Raw genomic sequence first — 22,351 nt, forward strand, 5'->3', positions numbered from 1 at the left:
CCCTTCTCTGAACTTTTTCTAATGCCAGTATATCTTTTTTGAGATGAGGAAACCACATCTGTATGCATTATTCAAGATGTGGGCGTACCATGGATTTATATAAGGGCAATAAGATATTCTCTGTCTTATTCTCTATCCCTTTTTGAATGATTCCCAACATCCTGTTTGCTTTTTTGACTGTCGCTGCACACTACGTGGATGTCTTCAGAGAACTATCCACGAAGACTCCAAGATCTCTTTCCTGATTAGTTGTAGCTAAATTAGCCCCCATCATATCGTATGTATAGTTGGGGTTATTTTTTCCAATGTGTCTTTTACTTTACATTTATCCACATTAAATTTCATTTGCCATTTATTTGCCATTCATTTGTGTGTTAACTGCTTATGCTAAACAATCTGTTCCACCTTAGCTGTGACACTCTAGTCCAGTAAGAGATATTACCTCACCCACCTTGTCTCACTTTCTCAGATCAGTCTGGATAGAAATGTGTTGATTTAAGGAACCCTGCAGGTGCGTAATTGATTACATGGCTCTAAAACTATTACCAAAAAACACACCTGAGAGTTTAATGCAACGGAACTGTCTCTGGGACATTCTTATTTTCATTTGCTCTTCTGGAACATCTTTGCAACAAGTGAGTAACAAACTTGGTTAAAGTGTGAGAGACTCATCATTAGGGCCCTACCAAATTCAAGGCCCATTTTGGTCAATTTCACGGTCATAGGATTTTAAAAATTGTAAATGTCATGATTTCAGCTGTTTAAATCTGAAATTTCAGTGTTGTAATTGTAGGGGTCCTGACCCAAAGGAGTTGTGGGGAGTTCACAAGGTTATTGTAGAGGCTTGGGGGTTGCAGTACTGCTACCCTTACTTCTGCCCTGCTGCTGGCGGTGGTGCTGCCTTCACAGCTGGGCAGCTGGAGAGCGGTGGCTGCTGGCTGGGAACCCAGCTCTGAAGGCAGAGCCGCCGCCAGCAGCAGCACAGAAGTAAGGGTGGCATGGGATGGTATTGCCACCCTTACTTCTGTGCTGCTGCTGGTGGGGCGCTGCCTTCGGAGCTGGGCACCTGGCCAACAGCCACTGCTCTCCGGTTGCCAAGCTTGGCAAATTGTGACCCCCCCCTAAAATAATGTTATGACCCCCCTGCAGTTCCTTTTTGGGTCAGGACCTCCAATTTGGGGAACGCTGGTCTCCCCCATGAAATCTGTATAGTATAGGGTAAAAGCACAAAAAAGATCAGATTTCACAGGAGGAGAACAGATTTCACAGTCTGTGACACGTTTTTCATGAATTTGGTAGGGCCCTACTCATCAATTCTTAGCTAACATGGTAGCTAGAGAGACAGTGTGGTCTAGTGCATAGGACACTTGACTGGGTTCTGTTCCTGGCTCAGCACTGAACTGCTGTATGACCTTAAGCATGTCACTTCTCTGTTTCCTTTCCCACCCTTTGTTTCATCTTTTTAGACAGTACGTCTATCGGGAAGAGTTTTGTACAGCACCTAGCATGATGTGGCCCTGAAGTCAGCTGGGATCTCTAGACACCAATATAAATTTTGTTCCCTTGGTGACCTACCAACTCTTCTTCCCAATCTTTACATGGCTCTTTCTACACACCTTCACAAGTTTTACTGCAGATTATTTATAACCCGGTATTTAATTTATAGACCTAGCTAAATTAAGGAAACATTGTCTCGTGCTCTCTTTCACATATAAACTGAGAGCACCAAAAAGCTGAACTAAAATTTTCATCTCTGTGCTTAGGCTGGGAAATCAAGTTCAGAGGTAGCTAAAGCTTCCTGTGTTTTTTTGTGACATCTCTAATTTATTTCACATACATTATTCATTGTTTGGGGGATGGCTAGCTTTACTCCATGCCACAGTCATTTTTCATCTTGACATATAAAGGTGTTAACTGTTACCCTACCATGTACTAACCAGGTGATAAAAGTTAGGCACCAGGGCCGGCTCCAGGCACCAGCTTAACAAGCAGGTGCTTGGGGCGGCCAAGGGAGAGGGGCGGCACCTGCGGCAATTCGGGAGCGGCAGGTCCCTCACTCCCTCTAGGAGCAAAGGACCTGGCACCGAACTGCCGCCGCCGATTGCGGCTTTTTTTTTTTTTTGCTTGGGGCGGCGAAATGCTGGAGCCGGCCCTGTTAGGCACCATTTTGTTTTAGGCTGAATGTTCAGTAGGAAGACACATTATTTAATTATAGCTGCAGAGGTTGATATTCACTCTCTTGGCCCATCTCAAAAGTAGATAACTAAATTATGTTTAGGTTCCAACAACTAGAGATGAGCGTCTGAGTTCCATGCTGGAATACTGATATTGACAGACAGGCAACATTGTTCAGAATTTTGATACAGAATTGCACTATCATGGGACTATCAGACATTCCTCCCATAGATAATCCATGGATAGTTATTGGTATTTGTATCAGTTTTAGGTTTCATGCAAAAACGACCAGACCTATTTTAGTTGCATTGGTGTAAATCTTTGCATGAAACCTAAAACAATTATAGGCAAAGTGGGTGTCAGCAGACAGGATTTTAACCAACAGAAGGTCTACATGCAATCTACAGTGTCATTTGAGGAAAGCATAAATTAGAAAACATAGGTGCCATTGTAGATTGCATGTAGACCTTCTGTTGGTTAAAATCCTGTCAGCTGACACATACTTTGCTTATAATAATTGCTGTGAGGTTAACAGCTTCTTTTGTCATATCTTTAACTTCCCCACTTGGCGCACTATTTGAACAAAATGAGATGCAACAAATAATGATGATAAACTGATTGACGAGAGGCTTTTTGTTTTGATGGATTTCCCTTAAGAATTAAGCCCCAACCCTTCCCTTACCATCTGTACTTAGAACAGCTGTTGCTTATTCCTTAATAGTATGCAGATTACCAATGCAGTTAGCCCGAGGCTGCTTCCATCTCATGTCCATTCTTGCATCTAATTTCCTAAGTTCTTTAGACTTTATTGCAAAATCTCCCTCTCCAGCAGGCTTGCAGATGGACCAAACAACATAGTGAGCACGAAGCAGAGCAAATAGTGCACAAAAGTGGTATTGGAATCTTTGGTCCCCAAAAAAAAGGAATTATTCACAACCCCAATTATTCATTTCACATGAAAGTTTATACAAGAACTTTTGTTTATTTATAAGAATGTTTGTGAAAAATGAAATTGATGAATACCTAAGTAGAAGTTTGCTTAAAGATTCATACCAGAAGTTGTTCACAGATTTAAAGGCCAGAAGGAACAACTATGATTGTCATGTCTGACTTCTTTCCTAACAAGGCTACCTATTCAAGTAGCCATCTTGAAATTTCTTTGCTTTCCCATTAGGGTTGCCAACTTTCTACTCGCACAAAACCGAACACCCTTGCCCCGCCCCCTGCCCCGCCCCTTCTCTGAGGCCCCACCCCTGCTCACTCCATCCCCCCTCTCTCTCTCGCTCACTCTCCCCACCCTCACTCACTCATTTTCACCGGGCTGGCTCGGGGTTGGGGTGCGGGAGAGGGTGAGGGCTCCGGCTGGGGATGTGGGCTCTGGGGTGGGGCCACGGATGAGGGGTTTGGGGTGCAGATGGGGGCTCCAAGCTGGGGGTGGAGCCAAGGGGTTTGGAGTATGGGAGGGGGCTCTGGGCTGAGGCAGGGGGTTGGGAGGGGGTATGGGCTCTGGGCTGGGGGTGCAGGTTCCAGAGTGGGACCAGAAGTGAGGGGTTCAAGGTGCGGGAGGGGGCTCTGGGCTGGGGCAGGGGTTTGGGGTACAGGGCTCTGGTGTGGGGCTGGGGGGGGATGATGGATTTGAGGTGCAGGAGGGGGCTCTGGGCTGGGGCTGAGGGGTTTGGAGTGCAGGAGGAGGATCAGGGCTGGGGCACAGGAGGGAGTCGGGGTGCAGGCTCTGGGCAGCACTTACCTCAAGCAGCTCCCAGAAGCAGCGGCATGTCCCCCCTCCAACTCCTACACAGAGGCACTGCCAGGTGGCTCTGCGTGCCGCCCCGTCCGCAGGCGCTGCCCCCGCAGCTCCCATTGGCTGTAGTTCCTGGCCAATGGGAGCTGCGGAACTGGCGCTTGTGGCAGGGGCAGCATGCGGAGCCCCCTGGCTGCCCCTACACATAGGAGCCAGAGGGGGAACATGGCACTGCTTCCGGGAGCCACAGCAGGCAGGGAGCCTGCCTTAGCCCCTCTGCGCCACTGACCGGACTTTTAACGGCCCAATCAGCGGTGCTGACCGGAGCCACCAGGGTCCCTTTTTGACCAGGCATTCCAGTCAAAAAACCGGACACCTGGGAACTGTATTTCCCATCTACTGTTTGTAAAAAAGCTACAGTCCTCCAGTCAGGCACAAGAAACAGTACCATGCATCCTAGATGACATATACTTAGTGAACAGAAAATAGATGAAGACCTAGATAAAGGAAGTTGGTTGCAAACAATGACAGGCTGAAATGCTTTCACAAAGTATTTGCTGAATAATTCTGAATGCCGAACAAATCTGTAAAAGTCAGTCAGTCACCAGTGCTGCAGACGCTTCTACACTGCTTATCATTAAGCACATGAATACTCCCACTGACTTCCATGGAACTCCTCCTGAGTTTAAAGTTAAGCACATATGCGTTTGCAAGATTGAGACCTCAGTTTGCAAATAATTCATGAACAGAAAAAAAAGGAATAAACTACCAGACAAGTCATTGTGCTCTAGTAATGAGTCACTATAAACAAGGAAGAAGCCAAAAATGTACAAGTTATAATTTTTAAAATTTCAAGCATTTTAAAATGTGGTGTTGGTCTGGGATTTTTACATTTGAAAATAATTCTTGTCAAAAAACAAACAAAAACCCCCTAAAGGCTTCAAATATTCTTTCTAAACTAAGGAACTAATTTAAATTTAATGTTTCAATTAATAAACCATTATTTAATTGAATATATCTGCTAGAGCTCTACTAGAGAGTGTTTATAATTTAACTCTAAAAAGAGTTTTATTGAATCCCTGAAAAAATAGAATTAACAAATATGTATATATTAAATCAGGCCAGACTCTATCAGCTGAATACTATTAGACATTTAATATAGTTTAGTACTAAATATAATAATTGCAGGGTATAAACGGATATTTTACAGGACGTGAACATTTGCAGAGTCCAGGGTTTAGTGACGGCTAGTCATGTCATTGAATTAGCTACTCAGACATCAAGTAATGGAAATATTAAGACTATCGAAGGAAGATGTCTGGCTCCTATTAGGGAATCTTTCACTATAAATTCATCACTACAGTCATCAGTAACAATGCGTTTTTAATTGGACAAAGATGATTTAAGCTACAAAATTTAAATCCATGTCCTAATTTCCATCCCTCCTCCTCAAAAAAAACCCTCTTAGCTTTTTAATAGCAAAACCAGGAGGTTGGTTTACTCTGCTCTAGAGGTAAGAACAAACAATTAAATACAGATTCAGGTTTAGATGCAGACTGTACTCCTCTTTTTCCTTCCTGCATGTTTGGAGTATTTTGGGACCATCTCTCTCTTTTTTTTAAAAAAAAATGGCCAATATATCAAGTAAATTGAGCAACTTTAACTTCTGCTTTTGCACAGTCTATATAAGAACATAAGAATGGTCTGACCCAGTATGGCCAATGGTCCACCTAGCTCAGTATACGGTCTTCCGACAGTGGCCAGTGCCAGATGCTTCAAAAGGAGTGAACAGAACAGGGAAATGTATCAAGTCATCTACCCCGTCATCCGGTCTCAATTTCTAGCAGTCAGAGGTTTAGAGACACTCTGACCATCTTGACTAATAACCATTGATGGACCTATCCGCCATGAACTTATCTAATTATTTTATTCACCCATCATTTTAATGGTAATGACATTTAAAATATCTATAACTGCAAAAAGGAGGAGACTTACAGAAAGCATGTGTTTAGGATATTTTTATGACTCCATAACACAGCCTTTGGCCTACTTGTGGATTGTTACTAATGACAACATATTTCCTGACTATCCCATAGGAATTATAAATATGAACAAAGCAGGAGTTACAATTTACTGCAAGCAGAACTCAGGATAAACTGAATGTTTCTCAGTAAGATGCTGTTTTGTTGTGGTGGTTTTGTTTTTAAAGAGGAAGCATGTATTTCTTGTCATTGATTTAGTGTTTTCCTATCAATATGTGTTCTGCAAAATGGCACCAGCATTAATACATTTTTTGCAGTTTAATGTTATAAGTACAGGTGATTAAAAAGTCAGTATTTTACCTACTGTTACTACACAGTGGTATATGAGATACCACAGTTGTGTCCTAGTCTCCCTTTTGTGGGGAGGGGACTTTTTATTAATGTAAAGTTACAATAAGACATTAACATACTTCATTATATATTATTACTTATTAAGGATCAGCTTAATATTCAAAGAACCTGGCTAAAGATTCTGGCTTCCTAGTTGGAGAGCCCTCATTCTCCGAGTATGCTAAAAAGGGTGACCAAATTTTTTAAATGGCTATCCTCTTTTTGGCACTTCTCTTGCGTATATACTTGGTGTAAAAGCTTTTCTAATATGAGGACAGTATGTATTTTACTATTCCATGATTCCATTGAAGGAGAAGTAATATTTTCCCAATAATGTGCAATACAAGGTCTTGCTGCTAACAATAAAAAAAAAATTTAATTTGTCATCCTGTTTAAAATGTAGATCCTTTACTGGAGCATTCGGTAATCAGGTCAGGGGACCTCGAGGAAGGTCTTTTAGTTTCCTCCCAAAACTGTTTTATTCTTGGACACAAACTCCACATGTGCAAATAGGTTTGCCTTTCCCTGCAGCCTCTCCAATGGAGCACCTTGTATCAAGTTGTATCCTAATTTGAGCATAATCTCAGATACCACAGTGGGATAACAGTGGGTAAAATACTACCTTTAATGGTGACCGCTGGAATTATAAGGAAGAGGAGTGTGATAGTGGAGTCAGTTTAGCTGTAAATGTTTGATATGAACTGCTCTATCTTGCTCTAAGTCCCTGTAGAGATGTACAATTGAGGACCCTGTTCCTACATTAAAGTTGCCAAATGGAGTTGGTAATGGCTTTAGCTCTGTATACAAGGAACAATATGTATCTTAGGAAGAGATGATATGGACTAAGTCAATCATGCTCAGCTTTGCCAAAGAAAACTGAATTAGAATTTTCCCATGAACTGGAGGGTCACCCCAAATTCACATAAAAGAGCAGGGTACAGCTGCTCTCATTTTCCACTACAGGCACATCTGTTGAGACTACCAGCCCCAAAATGCAATGATTGATCTACATCAGAGTGGTCTTCTGCTCAGATCATGATAGAGCATTTCATGCTGGGATACGCAGGCTGAACCGCTGTAGTAAAAATGAGCAGTCAGGGGACACACTAGAATTCGTGGGCCACATTTGGTTGCTGGACACATTTTTGCCCACCCTTGGAATAGGATGATCTAGACATCAAGTGAAATTCAAGTTAATAATACACTACACTGTTTTCTTTGGAGGTATAGACATGATCACATGTATCCATTTTGGTTGTTTGCATTTGAAAGGTTCCTCTCTGGCCAATGGAGGCCTGAATCTGCACAGCACTGTGAAAAGGAAACTGGATGGGGAGAAAGATTATGTCTTTGATAAGAGACTAAGGTACAGCGTGCGTCAAAATGAAAGTAACTGTCGGTTCAGGGACATTGTGGTCCGGAAAGAAGATGGTTTCACACACATTCTGCTCTCCAGCCAGACTTCAGATAACAATGCACTGACCCCAGAGGTAAGCATGTAGCCATAAAAGCAAAAGAAAGCCATCTTAATAGATGGGAATGTGGTTAACCTGAAAATTAAGGCAACGCTCAATCTGTATTTTTAGAGGGTGGGGTTCCCTATTGAATATCTTTTTAAAATGTATGGAGCTCAAATATTCCATCTTTCCATGCTTGGAATTTTATCCAGATGGATCTAACTCTTATATGCAATGGAAATTATTTTTTCAAATAATTTCTCCGCAAATAAAAGATGAAGAGTAAGAAAAGGAAAGATGTGATCACTAATCCCTGCCTGCAGTTTTAAGAAGTAGTTGTTCAAATGTAAAAATTACTACCCTTAATAATATGTTTGATTAGTAGTGCAAGGATTTATACACATATACATCTCAAATCAGGATCTTATCTCAGGATAAAAATTCAAAAAATTAAAAGTCATCTTAATCCTTCACTGCTTTTATTTAATTGTCCATTTGACATTTTCATGCATTGTATTCTTTACAAACTGAGGCCCCAACCCTGCACTCAAATGCACAGGGATTCAGGGTGTCTCTGTATAAGTGATGTTATTGATTTCCATTGAGTCAGTCATTCTACATCTAGGATTGTTTTGTCTTGTTTATCAAGACTTCTATTAAGTAACAAATGTGTCATTTTGAAATTAATTCCCAATAATTGAACACAGCTAAAAGCATTGCCAAGCACATTAGGCCTTAAAGAAAAAGTCCCTAAAACCGGGACTGTCCCTATAAAAACAGGACATCTGGTCACCCTAGGGCTTAGTAACAGGGTATCTAGCTTTTCACATCTAGCTTGCGTGTTTAAAACCCACAATTTCAGCAACGAGACCAAGGGCCATGCAGTATGGAGCAAATCTCTGGTCCCTAGTGTGTGGTTTCTCCTAGGCAGGGTTGAGACAATATTCTGCGGGTGAACACAGAGCTTCAGTCCCTAGGGCTGTCAGTTTGACACCTTTTACCAGCACTAACCACACATGTGCAGAACACTTACAGAGAGTGGGGAAGAGGGTTTGGTTTTGTTAAAAGTTCCTATGTTCATTTCAGACTCTATTAGAAACATAGGAAAAAACGTTTGCTCAAATCTGCTTAGAGCAGGTCTAGCTGACGTGGAAGTTAAAACTTGAGCTGCAGAAGGGGAGACAAGAGAGAAAGTGTGAAAAAGCGGGAGGGGGGTGGGGGGGGGGGGTAATAGGAACCTATACAAGAAAAAGACCCCAAAATTGGGACTGTTCCTATAAAATCGGGACATCTGGTCACCCTAGCTGCAGCTGCCATGGTCGCTGCCACCAGTAGAGTAAGTAGACAAGGCAGCAAGGCTTGTGCAGCCCAGAATCATTATAAACTATACATTACACAAAGGCCCACTCTCTCCATAGCTTCTCTGCTTTCCATTGTGATTCCTCCTGACCCAGCCACAGCTGGACTTCCTTTGGGCTTTAGCTGTTTCGTTAAACTAGTGATTTACGCTGTTTATCCCCACTTAATTAAAGATGTCTAAAAACCCAAAGGTTACATATTATAGAGTTCTCTGCACGTGTCAAAGCAGAGCCAAGCAAACATTTGCCTGACAAAAGATTAACCTCAACTATGGTATGCAATTCAAGTTATTATCACTAGGCTTGTTGATATACAGAGTAAAGGGAGGTAAACGAACACTAAATGGATCATAATTCATTGCTAGTAACTACATCATAGTTGAAGTTAATGCAGCTGATTTTAGCATAAAACATGCCTATGTTCCTTTCTTTTAGGATTTGCATTGATTGTAATTGGCTCAGTGCCATTGTGGTTTTTGAAAAAAAGATTCAGATTACTAACGGGATTATTTCCTTTTATCTTTAACTAGACATTGCTCATTTTGAAAAATTGTAATTTTGCTTTGGTATTTTATTTCATTTTTTAAAGAGAGTCATGCAAATTTTCAACATAAATTCCACCAATGGGTTATTTAACTTCACAGGTCACTTGCTAATTTTGAAGAATTGATTCCAACTTTTTTGAAAGTTTATTACCTAAACATATAGAAAACTTCTGTTATTGTTTTTTAAACTCAACAGCTTTTGGTAATCCAAAATCTGTTTCAGACCCAGGAACATGGTTAATCCATTGTTTTTATTCTTCCTAGTTAGGGTAACAATACTTCTGGGGATTAATAATTTACTGAGTTAAAAAGCAGAAGAGTAGATGAGAAAATATATTCTAGATTGATGATGGCTTTAGTAAAGATTGACAAAACTACTCCATATGCATTATGAGTCAAAAACTGAAAGTGGAGGTACACACATGAAATACCAACATTCATTCTTCTAGACATGAAAAAATGCAGTGCTTGTAGTGTTGTGGATATATGTCACATCACTGGTTTACTTGCACTCTTCTCATGAAATATGTCAGGTTCAAGTTGACAGCTATCTGTATTATTATTCTCCTAGCAGACAGATTGCTTCTTATGGCAGACTTCAATCACAAGTATTGCCCTATCATTCCAGTAGAATTTATCATCCATATAATTTATCAGATATCCTTGTACTGGAAAGGCTATCAAAAGTAATCACTGCAGAATAGTTATAAAAATGCTACCAAGGGTTTAGAACGTTTTGCTCATTGTAACATTTTTAGAGAATGTTTCTCTTTTAAAAATTATATATATCAGCAAATGGACCATTACAGTTTCAAATAAATACATGACATTTAATTTTTTAAACCTGGTACTTCTATTGGTTTATACAGGTTATGTGTAGGCGAGTTTAGGGATAAATTCCCAATTCACTGAGACTTCCTGAATATAAGCAAAGTTTAGAGAGAAGTCTTTAAAAACACCCATTTGTAAGAAGGGGAGGGGAGAGGAGAAATAACTCAACTAAGCTCTTAGAAAGATAGTAGTCTAATTTTTTTTTAGCAGTTTAAGTACATTTTATATCCGTTTATAAAAGGGAAATCTTGCCAGACAGACAAACCTGGTTGCTTTTTTTATAGGACTACAAAATTAGCAATCTAGAGAAAGCAGTAGTTTTAATATATTTGGATTTCAGCAAAGCAGTAGATGCAGGACCGAGTCTCAGCTGGCCCAAATTGGTGATTTGGCTGATTTACACCAGTTGAGGATCTGGTCTTGTGAATTTTTGCTCATAACATTAAATCATTAATTCAAATAGAACTTGGGTAGGAATAATCTCCTGACAAATGAAAACTGGTTGAAGGGCCATAAAAGAAAAGTTAAATGATAAACAGCAGTGTATTGAGTTGGGGGAGATATCTACTGGGCCACTGCAGGAATCAGTGCTGGATCTGGTCTGGATGACAAAATAAACTACATTTTAATGAATTTCACAAATTATATTAAGTGGCAGGAAGGTGAAAATAAATACCAGAGAGGCCAGAGAAATAGTACATGGGACCCTACAGAGAGTCTGGAAACAGACAGAAAGAATATATTATACTGAGTTCAGTGGGGAGCTCTGCTTAAAAAAATAATGGCATGAACTGGACCAAAATGATATTCATGTTGGAATATTGCCAGCATTCAGTTGTGTAGCCGAGAAGTAGATTTTGTGCTCATCCTGTATGATTATCAATAAGTATGCTACGTCTATTTATGTTTAAACATCTATAGGAAAACAATCTAAAACACAGATATTCAATGAGAAGTGTGGAAAACTATAATGCCAAAGGAGACTTAGAAGAGTCTGATAGCGAACTGCAAGTTAGAGACAAATGTGCACCATGGAATAGTAGAAAGGCCAATAGAATTTTAGGCTGCACAGAACCAGGGAATTCTGGTAATCCAAGTATACTCTGTTCAGCTTCTGAGCACATCTTTACTAAAGAAGTATTGACAAATTTAGAGAGGAGCAACAAAACTCATCATCAGGAGACTGGAAGGGCTAACCCACGATAGGCTTTCTAGGGTTTTTTTCTTTCTTTCTAATTTTGGGTGTTTATATTAATATGAATTATATCCCATTTGTAGGGGTGAAAATAAGTTCTCATTTATATTTTTTAAATGTTTTCCATTTTAAAATGTCAGAAATTTGGCCTCCTCTGATTCAACTTGATCCCAGGGACTGACCTTTAAAGTCCTTCGGCTCCCTCTGCAAACAAACAATCTTCAGCACTGGGGAGGGGGAGGGAATTGGGATGGGGGAGGAGTGTTGTGTACATTTAATAAAACCTTTTCTCAAATTGCTGCTTCTGTGTGGTTTTACAAATTAAAACATAGATATTTGTTCTGAGGTCCAGAAGGAGGTGGGAGGCAGACCAGTTGAGAGTCTCTGGGTAAAAAGATAAAAGGGGTAAAAAATAAGGTGACATCATGGTAGGGGTCTACTGTAGACCACCAAATAAGGAAGAGGTGGAGGATAAGGCATTTCTAGAACAAATAACTGAAATATCCAAAACACGAGACCTGGTAGTAATGGGGGACTTGAACTATCCAGACATCTGTTGAAAAAGTAATTTGGCAAAACACAAAATTTCCATTAAGTTCTTGGAATGTGTAGGGGACAACTTTTTGTCCCAGAAAGTGGAGGAAGTAACCAGGGGGGACAACCATCTTAGACTTGATTCTGATCAACATGGTGGAATTGGAAGTGAATCTGAAGGTGGAAGGCATTTTGGGTGAAAGTGAGCATGAAATTATGATTTCATGGTTTTAAGGGAAGGAAGGAGTGAGAGCAACAGAATAAGGATAATAGACTTCAACAAACTCGTAGAACTGGTAGGTAAGGTCCCATGGGAAGAAAATCTAAGGAAAAAAGGAGTTCAGGAGAACTGTTAGTTTCTCAAGTAAACAATATTAAAGGCACAATTGCAAATTATCCTGATGTGAAGGAAAGATACGAAGCATAGTAAGAGGCCAATATGGCTCTAGCAGGAGCTTTTTAATGACCTGAAAAATCAAAAAGAAATCCTACAAAAAGTGGAAATGAAGACAAATTGCTTAGAAGGAGTATAAAAGAATAGCACAATCATGTAGGAATAAAATAAGAAAGACTAAGGCACAAAATAAGGTACACCTAGCATGGGACATAAAAGGCAATAAGAAGAGGTACTTTAAACACATTAGGAGCAAGAGAAAGACTAAGGAAAATGTAGATCCTCTGCTTAGCGGGGGGAAAAAGAGCTAATAACTGATGACATCAAAAAAGCGGAGGTGTTTAATGCCTATTTTGCTTCAGTCTTCACCAAGGAAGGTTAAATGGTAACCAGATACTCAACACATTTAATATTAATAACAAGGGGGAAAGAATGCAAGCCAAAACAGGGAAAGATCAGGTTAAAGAATATTTAAATAAATTAGATGTATTCAGTTTGGCAGGACCAGATGAAATTCATTATAGGGTACTTAAGGAACTAGCTGAAGCAATCTCAGAACCATTAGAAATTATCTTTGAGAACTTCTGGAGGACGGGTGAGGTCCCCAAAGACTGGAGAAGGGCAAATATAGTATCTTTGAAAGGGGGAACAAAGAGTTCCCAGGGAATTATAGACCAGTCAGCCAAATTTCAACACCTGGAAAGATAGTGGAATAAATTATTAAACAATCAATTGGCAAGCACATGGAGGATAATAGGGTTATAAAGAAATAGCCAGCATGGATTTATCAAGAACAAATCATGCCAAACCAACCTAATTTCCTTCTTTGACAGAGTTCCTGACCTAGTGGATAAGGGAAAGCAGCAGATGTGTTATACCCTGATTTTAGTAAGGCTTTTCACACAGTCCCACATGACATTCGCATAATGAAAATAGGGAAACGTGGTCTAAATGAAATTACTATAAGGCAGCTGCACAAATGGGTAAAAGACCTTACTCAAAAACTTATCAATGATTAGCTGTCAAACTATCAGGGGAAATTTGTGGGGTCATCCAGGGGTCAGTCCTGGGGCTGGTACTATTCAGTATTTTCATTAACAACTTGAATAATGGAGTGGAGAGTATGCTTATAAAATCTGCAGATGACACCATGCTGGGGGGGAGGGTTGCAAGTAGTTTGGAGGACAGGATTAGAATTCAAAATGACCTTGACAAACTGGAGAATTGGTCTGAATACAACAAGATGTGAAATTCACTAAATCCAAGAGCAAAGTACTTCATTTAGGAAGGAAAGATCTGCACAACTACAAAATGGGGAATAAACTGGCTAGGCACTAGTACTGCTGGAAAGGATCTGGGGGTTATAATGGATCACAAGTTGAATGAGTCAACAATGTGATGCAGCTGCAAAGAGGGCTAATATTCTACAGTGTAGAAACAGGAGAGTCGAATGTAATAAACAGGAGGTAACTGTCCTACTCTGCTCGGCACTGGTGAGGCCTCAGCTGCAGTACTGTGTCCAATTCTGGGCACTGCACTTTAGGAGAGATGTGAACAACTTTGAGAGAGTCCAGAGGAGAGCAACAAAAATGATTAAAGGTCTAGAAAACCTAACCTATGAGGAAAGGTTAAAAAAAACTGAGCATGTTTAGACTTGAGAAAAGACGACTGATGAGGGGACCTGATAACAGTCTTCAGATGTTGAGGGCTGCTATGAAGGAGACTGTGATCAATTGTTCACTGAAGGTCAGACAAGAAGTAATGGGCTTAATCTGTAGCAAGGGTGATTTAGCTCAGATATTAGGGAAAATTTTCTAACTACAAGGGTAATTAAGCTTCCAAAGAAGGCTCTGGAATCCCCATCTCTGGAGGTTTTTAAAACAGTTTGGACAAACACCTGTCAGGTACAGTCTACGTTTAACTGGTCCTGCCACAGCGCAGGGGCTGGACTTGACTTCTCAAAGTCCCTTCAAGCCCTTCATTTCTATTATTCTATCCATTTAAACCTAAGTCTAGAAATGTTTATGTGGGAAAATGAAGAGATCCAGATATACATATGGGCTAAGAGCGAAACAAGTATTTGAAGGATAACATCATCAAGGAAGAGAGAAATTGTAGATGTGCATATAAACATATTGGGATGGGAACATTAAAGTTGAATATCAGGAGGAATTAACTGACAGGAGAGTCATATCCTATCATCACATTTGAAGCAAAACTCCCCATTACGATCAACAGGAAGTTTTGCTTCTAATTTGGCCACACAACATTGCCCAAACATGTTGACTACATTATAGAATCTGCCAAGGAAACAGTGGAAGTCCCAGTGTTGGGGACACGTAAAACATTAGAAAATAGACTGACGAGAGCAATCTTATAATGGCAGGGAGTTGGACTAGTCAATCCAATAGAGCTCTACCTTACACAGTTCTATATCTTCTGAAATAAATGTTTAGCTTTGATCAGGTCTAAAATCACATGCAAAACTTTACGAGTAGATTGTTCTCACTTCACAGATATAACAAAATTTGCATATGCTGTTCTACCCAGCTGCATTTTTGCATGAGTGTGGGTTAATATTCTCAAAAGGACTGAGGCTCTGCCTCCATGATTTGGGCGTAAATTGCCCTCACAAAATTGGTGCTGCCATTTTTGTACATGAATTCTAGCTACAGAGCTGAGAGAACTTCTGCCTATAACTACCTGATTTTCACACACAGTCAGGATTGTAAGCACTCGAATGTGTACCTACAAAAGAGTTTTTACCTTCTGAAAACTTACCTTGCCATTTCTCATGTCCAAGTTTTATACACACTAGAATTCAGATCTTTTTGTTTGCACATGCAAATCAGGTAGACACCACGGTACATGATTCGCACAAGCAAATGCAAGCTTGTTGCCATAAATCAGTGTTTCCCAAACTTGGGACGTTGCTTGTGTAGGGAAAGCCTCTGGCGGGCCGGGCCGATTTGTTTACCAGCCGCGTCCGCAGGTCCGGCTGATCGCGGCTCCCACTGACCGCGGTTCGCTGCTCCAGGCCAATGGGAGCTGCTGGAAGCAGCGCAGGCCGAGGGACGTACTGGCCGCTGCTTCCAGCAGCTCCCATTGGCCTGGAGCAGCGAACCGCAGCCAGTGGGAGCCGCGATCAGCCAGACCTGCGGACGCGGCAGATAAACAAACCGGCCCGGCCCACCAGGGGCTTTCCCTACACAAGCGGCGTCCCAAGTTTGGGAAACACTGCCATAAATCATAGAATTTGTGTGTGCAAAGCCTGTCCAAAAAAAGTGGCATGCATAAAATTGCATCTCTACATTTAGTGACATTTTTTAAAATAGATTTGGATTAGAACATGTCTGTACAGCACTTCAGAGATGTAAAACACTTTTCAAGCATTAAGTAGTGAAAAGTAGTAGTTGCCACCTGAATGTCTTATTTCTCTACATCTGTAACTCATCAGGCCAAATTTTGCAGTCTTTGAAAAATTTACCTGTACATCCAAATCTTTCAGCATAAATGAGAGCAGAATTTGGCCCATCACGCTTAGGGGCCTGAATCGATAAGGCACTTAAATACCTGTATGTACAAAAGTTTAAGCAAATGCATAGTCTCGCTAAATGAAATCATAGTCCCACTGGAGTCGATAAGAAAACTCCCATTGATTTAAATCGGCAGGATTTCACACGTAGAAGTCAATAAGAGTAGTCAGTCAACAGGGCTACTCACATGCTTAAAGTTATATATGTGCTTACATGCCTTGCTCAGTCAGGGCCGGAATGAAAACTACCTGCAGAAATTTATGAAATATTATTCCCCTTCTTAAAATGATTAGGAAAAATGTTGTTCTTGCAATAATAATAGCCTCTTATTTCAACACCAGTACATCAAGGTCTTAAAGATTTTGACTAGTGTTTATGAATAATTTGATCTAATAGTAAATCAAGCGGTAAATTAGTCATCTTTCTAGTGGCTTTTATTACGATAGCATTTGTAGACTTTAAAAATGTCACTGACCATAGCACTATAAACAATAAATTAGCCATAAATCTGTGCATTTAAAGTTGTATTGTTCCACCTGACTGATACAGACTACCCTAACTGAACTGGTGGAAGAACTGAAGACCAGGGTTTATATGTTTCACTCAAACACAGAGCTTACCATGCTATTGCTGTGGTAACAACGTTGATGGTACAATGATGTACATCCGTTTATTTTTTTAAAAGTCATAGGAGCAAAACAAGAGCCAAGAAACAAGAAATCTGTTAAATATCAATAGAATAACACAATTTAGGTAACCAGAATTTCCCCCATAGGATAAGCAAAGAAATGCCACCTTGTCAAAAATGGATCTGAATTACTGCATGTCTGCAAAGCACTTCAAAGATGTAAGAGCTTTGTAAACACTATTATAATTCAAATAACTTAAGTTACAATGGCCAAAATATACATCTCTAACAACAAGTACAATTTTATAAAGCAAGATAAATTATCTTGCAAAAGCATGCATGTCGAATTGTTTACTTTTCTTTATCCACAGATCATGAAGGAAGTTCGGAGAGCATTGTGCAATGCATCAGCTGATGACAGTAAACTCTTACTTCTCAGCGCAGTGGGAAGTGTATTCTGTAGTGGCCTAGATTACTCATATTTAATTGGCAGGTTATCCAATGACAGAAGAAAAGAAAGCACTAGGATTGCAGAAGCTATAAGGTGACCCAAGCTTACATATGATCTCTAAATTATGAAATGCAGTGTGTGATTATAAAAAATATCTGTCAGGTCGAAGAGTGTTATATATTTAAGTGTTGATTGTATGCTAATTTCAGTCCTACAAATTCATTTAACAAGAAAAAGGAATGGATTTGCTGTAGCTTTTTCTTATGAGACAGAACTCTTTTATTTCCAGTACAATGTGTTAAGATTTATTTAGTTCCACTACCTCAGTGTATTTCAAAATTCTTCCTCAAGTCTCAAATTCAAATTGAGATGTAACTTTGTTTTTTTAAATTAGCTGTGGCTTCATGTTTTAACATTGTTCCTCGAAGCCACATTTTACTTGTTTCAGTTTTCATCATTTTAATGAGTTTCAGTACAAATGGGGATCTATGACTTAGTCGTGTTATATTAATATAGCAGGCTTCTAATGTATTTCAGAACCTTATTAGAAAGGTTTCTGATATTTTTCTTACATTTAAATCATGTAATTTATATGTAAATGTAGTTCTATTTGCATAACTAAAATGTGGTTTTGCTTAAAATATCAGATTATTTTAATAGAAATCCAGGGTTTATGAAGTGCTGTCTATAAATCAGTCTACACTATAAACCATCAAATGTTCCCATTATCCACAATGGTATAAATATATGACCAGATCTTCAGGGGATGTATATCAGTGTTACTCCATTAGAGTCAATAGAACTACATCTTTTTACACCAGCTGAGGACTTGGCTCAGACTTATTATTTCCTACAAATATGTATTCCTCTTTTGAGAGCTTTCAAATTTTATGCAGTACATTCTGACATTATTATGAAGGAATCCAACTAAAGGGGATGGTCTGCTATAGATCTGGACTTCAGCTATATTAGGACAACTTGTTTTATTGTTTCATGATATAAATTAACAGAATTATCTAACGGAAGCCAAGCCATTTTAGTAATGACCTCAGTCTGTTGATTACCAGTGTCTTAGTTACTGCTGTGACTATTGTCAGTTTCAGGGCAATTGCACCTGTATTTCTTAGGGTCCCAGCAGTCACCTCTCTTGGGCAGAGACCCGCATGTCACTCCATCCTGACTGGGGGTTCTTTAAGGTTATACAGTTCCCTGCCTACACTGTGATCTCCCCAGCAAGCTAGACTGCCAAAAAAGCCAGTGTTGGTTCTTTTCTTTCTCCCCGGGGGCTGCCACCTGTGTATTGCTGTCAGTTATAAGTTATCACACAGCTCATTCTAAGCAAGCACATGTATTCTTAAGATAAAAGCATTACAGGGAAAACATTAAAAACAATAAAAGAATCTACATGCATGCTGAAAAGGTTACCAGAGCTCACCCCAACTCCAACCTTGAGCCCTGGTCAGTCCTTCAAAACCCACAACTGGGTTTTCCCTGTGGTAATAAGTTCATAATGGTCTCAGATTCAGAAGCAGAATCCCAACTGCAGTACAACTATTTCTTTATACAGCTTGGGCATGTGATCTGCAGTCTCCTGGAACAGATAATCAGCAGACAATTACCCATTCCTTAGGGCATAGTTTCAAAAGGCTGAGTTTTTGCATAACTGGAAGTGGGGAATTTGCATTAACCTCTCCCTAAGTAGATTTCCTGGGGAATACCTCACATTTAATGTCCCAAAGTCCATTCTTGTCTGGCACATTTTCAATGTAGACCTTTGAACTCCCGGACTTCACTTCACATCTGCCTCCTGGAGAGGCTACATACAATCCAAAATATATAAGATTTGCATTGAATACAATGGACCCCAAAGACACTTCAACTTAATTCAGTAAGGTCTCCCAAGAATACACAGGAAATTGCCATATCTGTCACAACTATTACAGTACAATTTGGATACTTCTATTAGACATTTCTGAAACTTAAAGTAGAGAAAAATGAACGTCTTGTAAATTTAATTATATAATATTATGGCTTAAATTTTCAGAAGTGTCTTGTGAGGCTGAGGACACCTGAAGGAGGCCTAATTTTTATGGGATGGACGTTCAGCACTTTCTGAAAATCAGGCACCTTCAAAGTGTGTCAAAATCACTAGTTATGTATGAAATTGTGTGTGTGTGTGTGTGTGTATATACACCCATACACACACACAAACACACACACCACAATCAATATGTAAATACTTGTTTAATGTTTGTTTTATAAATATGAATGACTAAATAAACATACATTTATACACACAAAAATCCCATAGATGTATAGAGTCATACATATCCAGTCAACATTTAAACAAGTGTGGACCAGACTGTGATACTCTGACTCACATTGGTAGTGCCTTACTCCACAAACAGTCGCATAGATTGTAAGCTACTATTCAGTGCAAGGAAGGGTATTGCAATATGGCCCTGTATAAACTGCTCAATGAAATCTGGTATGTCCCTCATATAGGGCCTGACAACAAGCAGTGAAGTCAATTGGATTCTTATTTAAAAGGGGTGTGGATCAAGTCCTTATACAGTCCATTTTGCCATCCTTTCTTATGTTAAAATCAGTAGTAGTCTCAGAATAACATCATTCCTCTCAGCAAGAATTTCAGATTCTGGCCCAGTCGGATTAGATTTTATGAGCATGGAAATACAATATTCTTAAACTTTTAACTTAAATGTCAATGCTTTTCTGTTGTTCAATCATTCCCTGAAAAGGGAGAAGCAGTTAACTGACTGATACAAAATAACACTGTAGAGAGAGAGAAAATGTTGCTTTATCAGTGGTTAGGGTGCGCCAGTGTATAGTAACTTACCCGTGTCCATTCTCTGTATCAGCTGAGAGTGGAATGTGTTCATATCAATATTATGAGATGAAAAGAATAATTCTCACAGTGTATTCTTTCTGTCTGTGCTATAGCTCTCATATGTTGATCATAGCCTAAAACAACAGGATTGCAGTTTGTTTGTTGCACAGGCCCTTTAACGGACTACAAGCCCTGATCCTGCAATGAGCGTGCTGTGTCCATGCCAAGCTCATTGCAAGATTCAAAAGTGCACATGAAGACCATATTTTCATGTCTCCTCTAGTAAAAACAAAAGCCTTCCAAACATAACATTTTCCCCTTTCACTGTAATAAGTTCCACTGTGCAACAGTGTTTACAACTTCCAGTGCAATTCTAAGAATGTCCCCTCACATTCTGCTCTCCCCTCCTGGGGTCCCCCTTTCTCCTTATAAGGCTGTCTTGTTTCTGCCAGGCTGCAGACTGTCTCCCCATGCAGCGTGTTTAGCTGCTGCCTCTGATCTGTGAAGGCAGCTGCAGGGGCAAAGGGAGTTTCCTCTGCCTTCTGCACTTAGCAGTCTGGGAGTCTTGATTTTCCTCTGCATTAGGCTTTTCCAGTTTCTGATCTGTACCAAAAATCAATAGGCTTGTGCCCATTGGTGCCCAGAATACTCTGAAATTTTGGAATTGATCAAGGTCACATTAGAGGCAGAGAAATGCCCTTGAGTTAATCATTGGGCCTTGCTTTGCTCAGCGAAGCGTGAACTATAATTCCCCTTAATCTCCTCCTTTTCCAGTAATACATCTTTGCCTTCTGAGCCCATCGATACAGTACTCTTTACTCTACTTGCCTTGCCTAGTAACCTGTTCCGGTTTTATTGTCCATTGTATGAGGCGGAGCTCCTGAACTCCCTCTTCACTCCTTATTTTCTCATGTTCAGACTCAGGCCTCTTAATATTGATCATGCTGTACCTCTTTGAAAAACACATCACTGTCACTGTCAGTCCCTTTCATACATTGTAAACGCTAATATTGGGTCAACTCAAAGTCTCCTCTCTTTTTTTATTTTGTTGTTGTTGAAAATAAACCCCTTTCTCTTATATCCCAATCCAGCATAGTACCTAAGGACATGCTTAACTTTAAGCCTGTATGTAGTCACATTGACTTCAATGGGGCTAGTCACATGGTTAAAGTTAAGCATATGCCTGTGCTTTGCTAAAATCAGGGCCTTAATCTTTCCATGAGATCTGCTTTCATCTCCAGTATCCAAATCCTGCTCTCAGATGCACAAGTATAGGTCCCATTGATCTCAACAGGAAATCTGCAAGCACATCCAAGGACAAATGTCTTTAAAGGAATCATGGTCTTCCAAAACATACTCCATATGAGACATGGCAGTAATAGTATCACCTCTTGCTTTGCATTTTCCTTCTGCTAATATAATTTTGTATTTTGTTTGCCTTCTCTCTTGCTGTGCACTGGTTTGATGGAACCCATAATTTGTCCACAATTATACCCACACTTTTTCCTGATCAGTGTACAGACTGTTCTGTTTCGCAGAGATTCCATACCCTTGTTCCTAGAAGGCAGGTGACTTATTTCAAAGCTCTTATTGCACTAAATTTACTGTGTTCTCACCCTCTCACCTAAATGAGCCAACCCATTTTGCATTTGACTGCATTATTTCTGCTTCCCCTCTTTTATCTCCCCCCATCAGTTCAAATTTGTTGTAAGAGGTGGGACAGGGAGATCTTTGTTATACCTTAATCTAAATCACTTCTAACAAAGATCCAGCAAGTGACCTCTGGTTACCACTCTAATAATCTCATTTCAATGTAGTTTTTTCCAATCTGTGGCTCCCCTTTGTGTCTTTCTCTTTCAGCTTGTGTGTACTCTTTAGATCACCCTGTTTTATCTCTATTCCATGGCTCAGTATGATACCTTACCATTAATCTTTGATGCAGAGCCTTGGGTTCTTTAACGTAAGTATACAACAGTGCACTCATTGAGTTTCCCTCCTCTTTCATTTTGCAATATATTTAAAGGATTCCATCAAGTTAGCTAAGCAAGACCACCTGAATCCATGCTGGCCTTCCTTGAATAGAGTGAGAGCCACTAAGTAATAATACTAGCCCTAACCATACCGCAAAAAGGTACCATGTTCCAGGCATTCCAGTTACTCTACACAAACCAAATACAATTTAAGAGAAATCATTTGATATTCCATAGTATTCTTATAAATTAATTACAGACAAATCAGCTGAAGTGTTCATCTGGGGAAAAGCTCAGTAGAAGGCATAAAAACCGA

The 22,351-nt window shown here is 39.8% G+C and overlaps 1 protein-coding gene across 1 annotated transcript in view; it reads left to right on the forward strand.

Annotated features, from left to right (window-relative positions):
* LOC112106851 (chromodomain Y-like protein 2) overlaps positions 1-22,351 on the forward strand; it is a 75,237-nt gene that overhangs the window by 48,571 nt on the left and 4,315 nt on the right. The window contains exons 3-4 of the mRNA XM_026663657.1: positions 7,561-7,778; positions 17,138-17,310. Coding sequence (XP_026519442.1) covers positions 7,561-7,778; positions 17,138-17,310 — 391 coding nt within the window. The remainder of the gene's footprint in view (positions 1-7,560; positions 7,779-17,137; positions 17,311-22,351) is intronic.

This window comes from Terrapene carolina, unplaced genomic scaffold (genome assembly GCF_002925995.2).
Source record: "Terrapene carolina triunguis isolate 2854851 unplaced genomic scaffold, T_m_triunguis-2.0 Scaffold33891, whole genome shotgun sequence".
NCBI lineage: Eukaryota > Metazoa > Chordata > Testudines > Emydidae > Terrapene > Terrapene triunguis.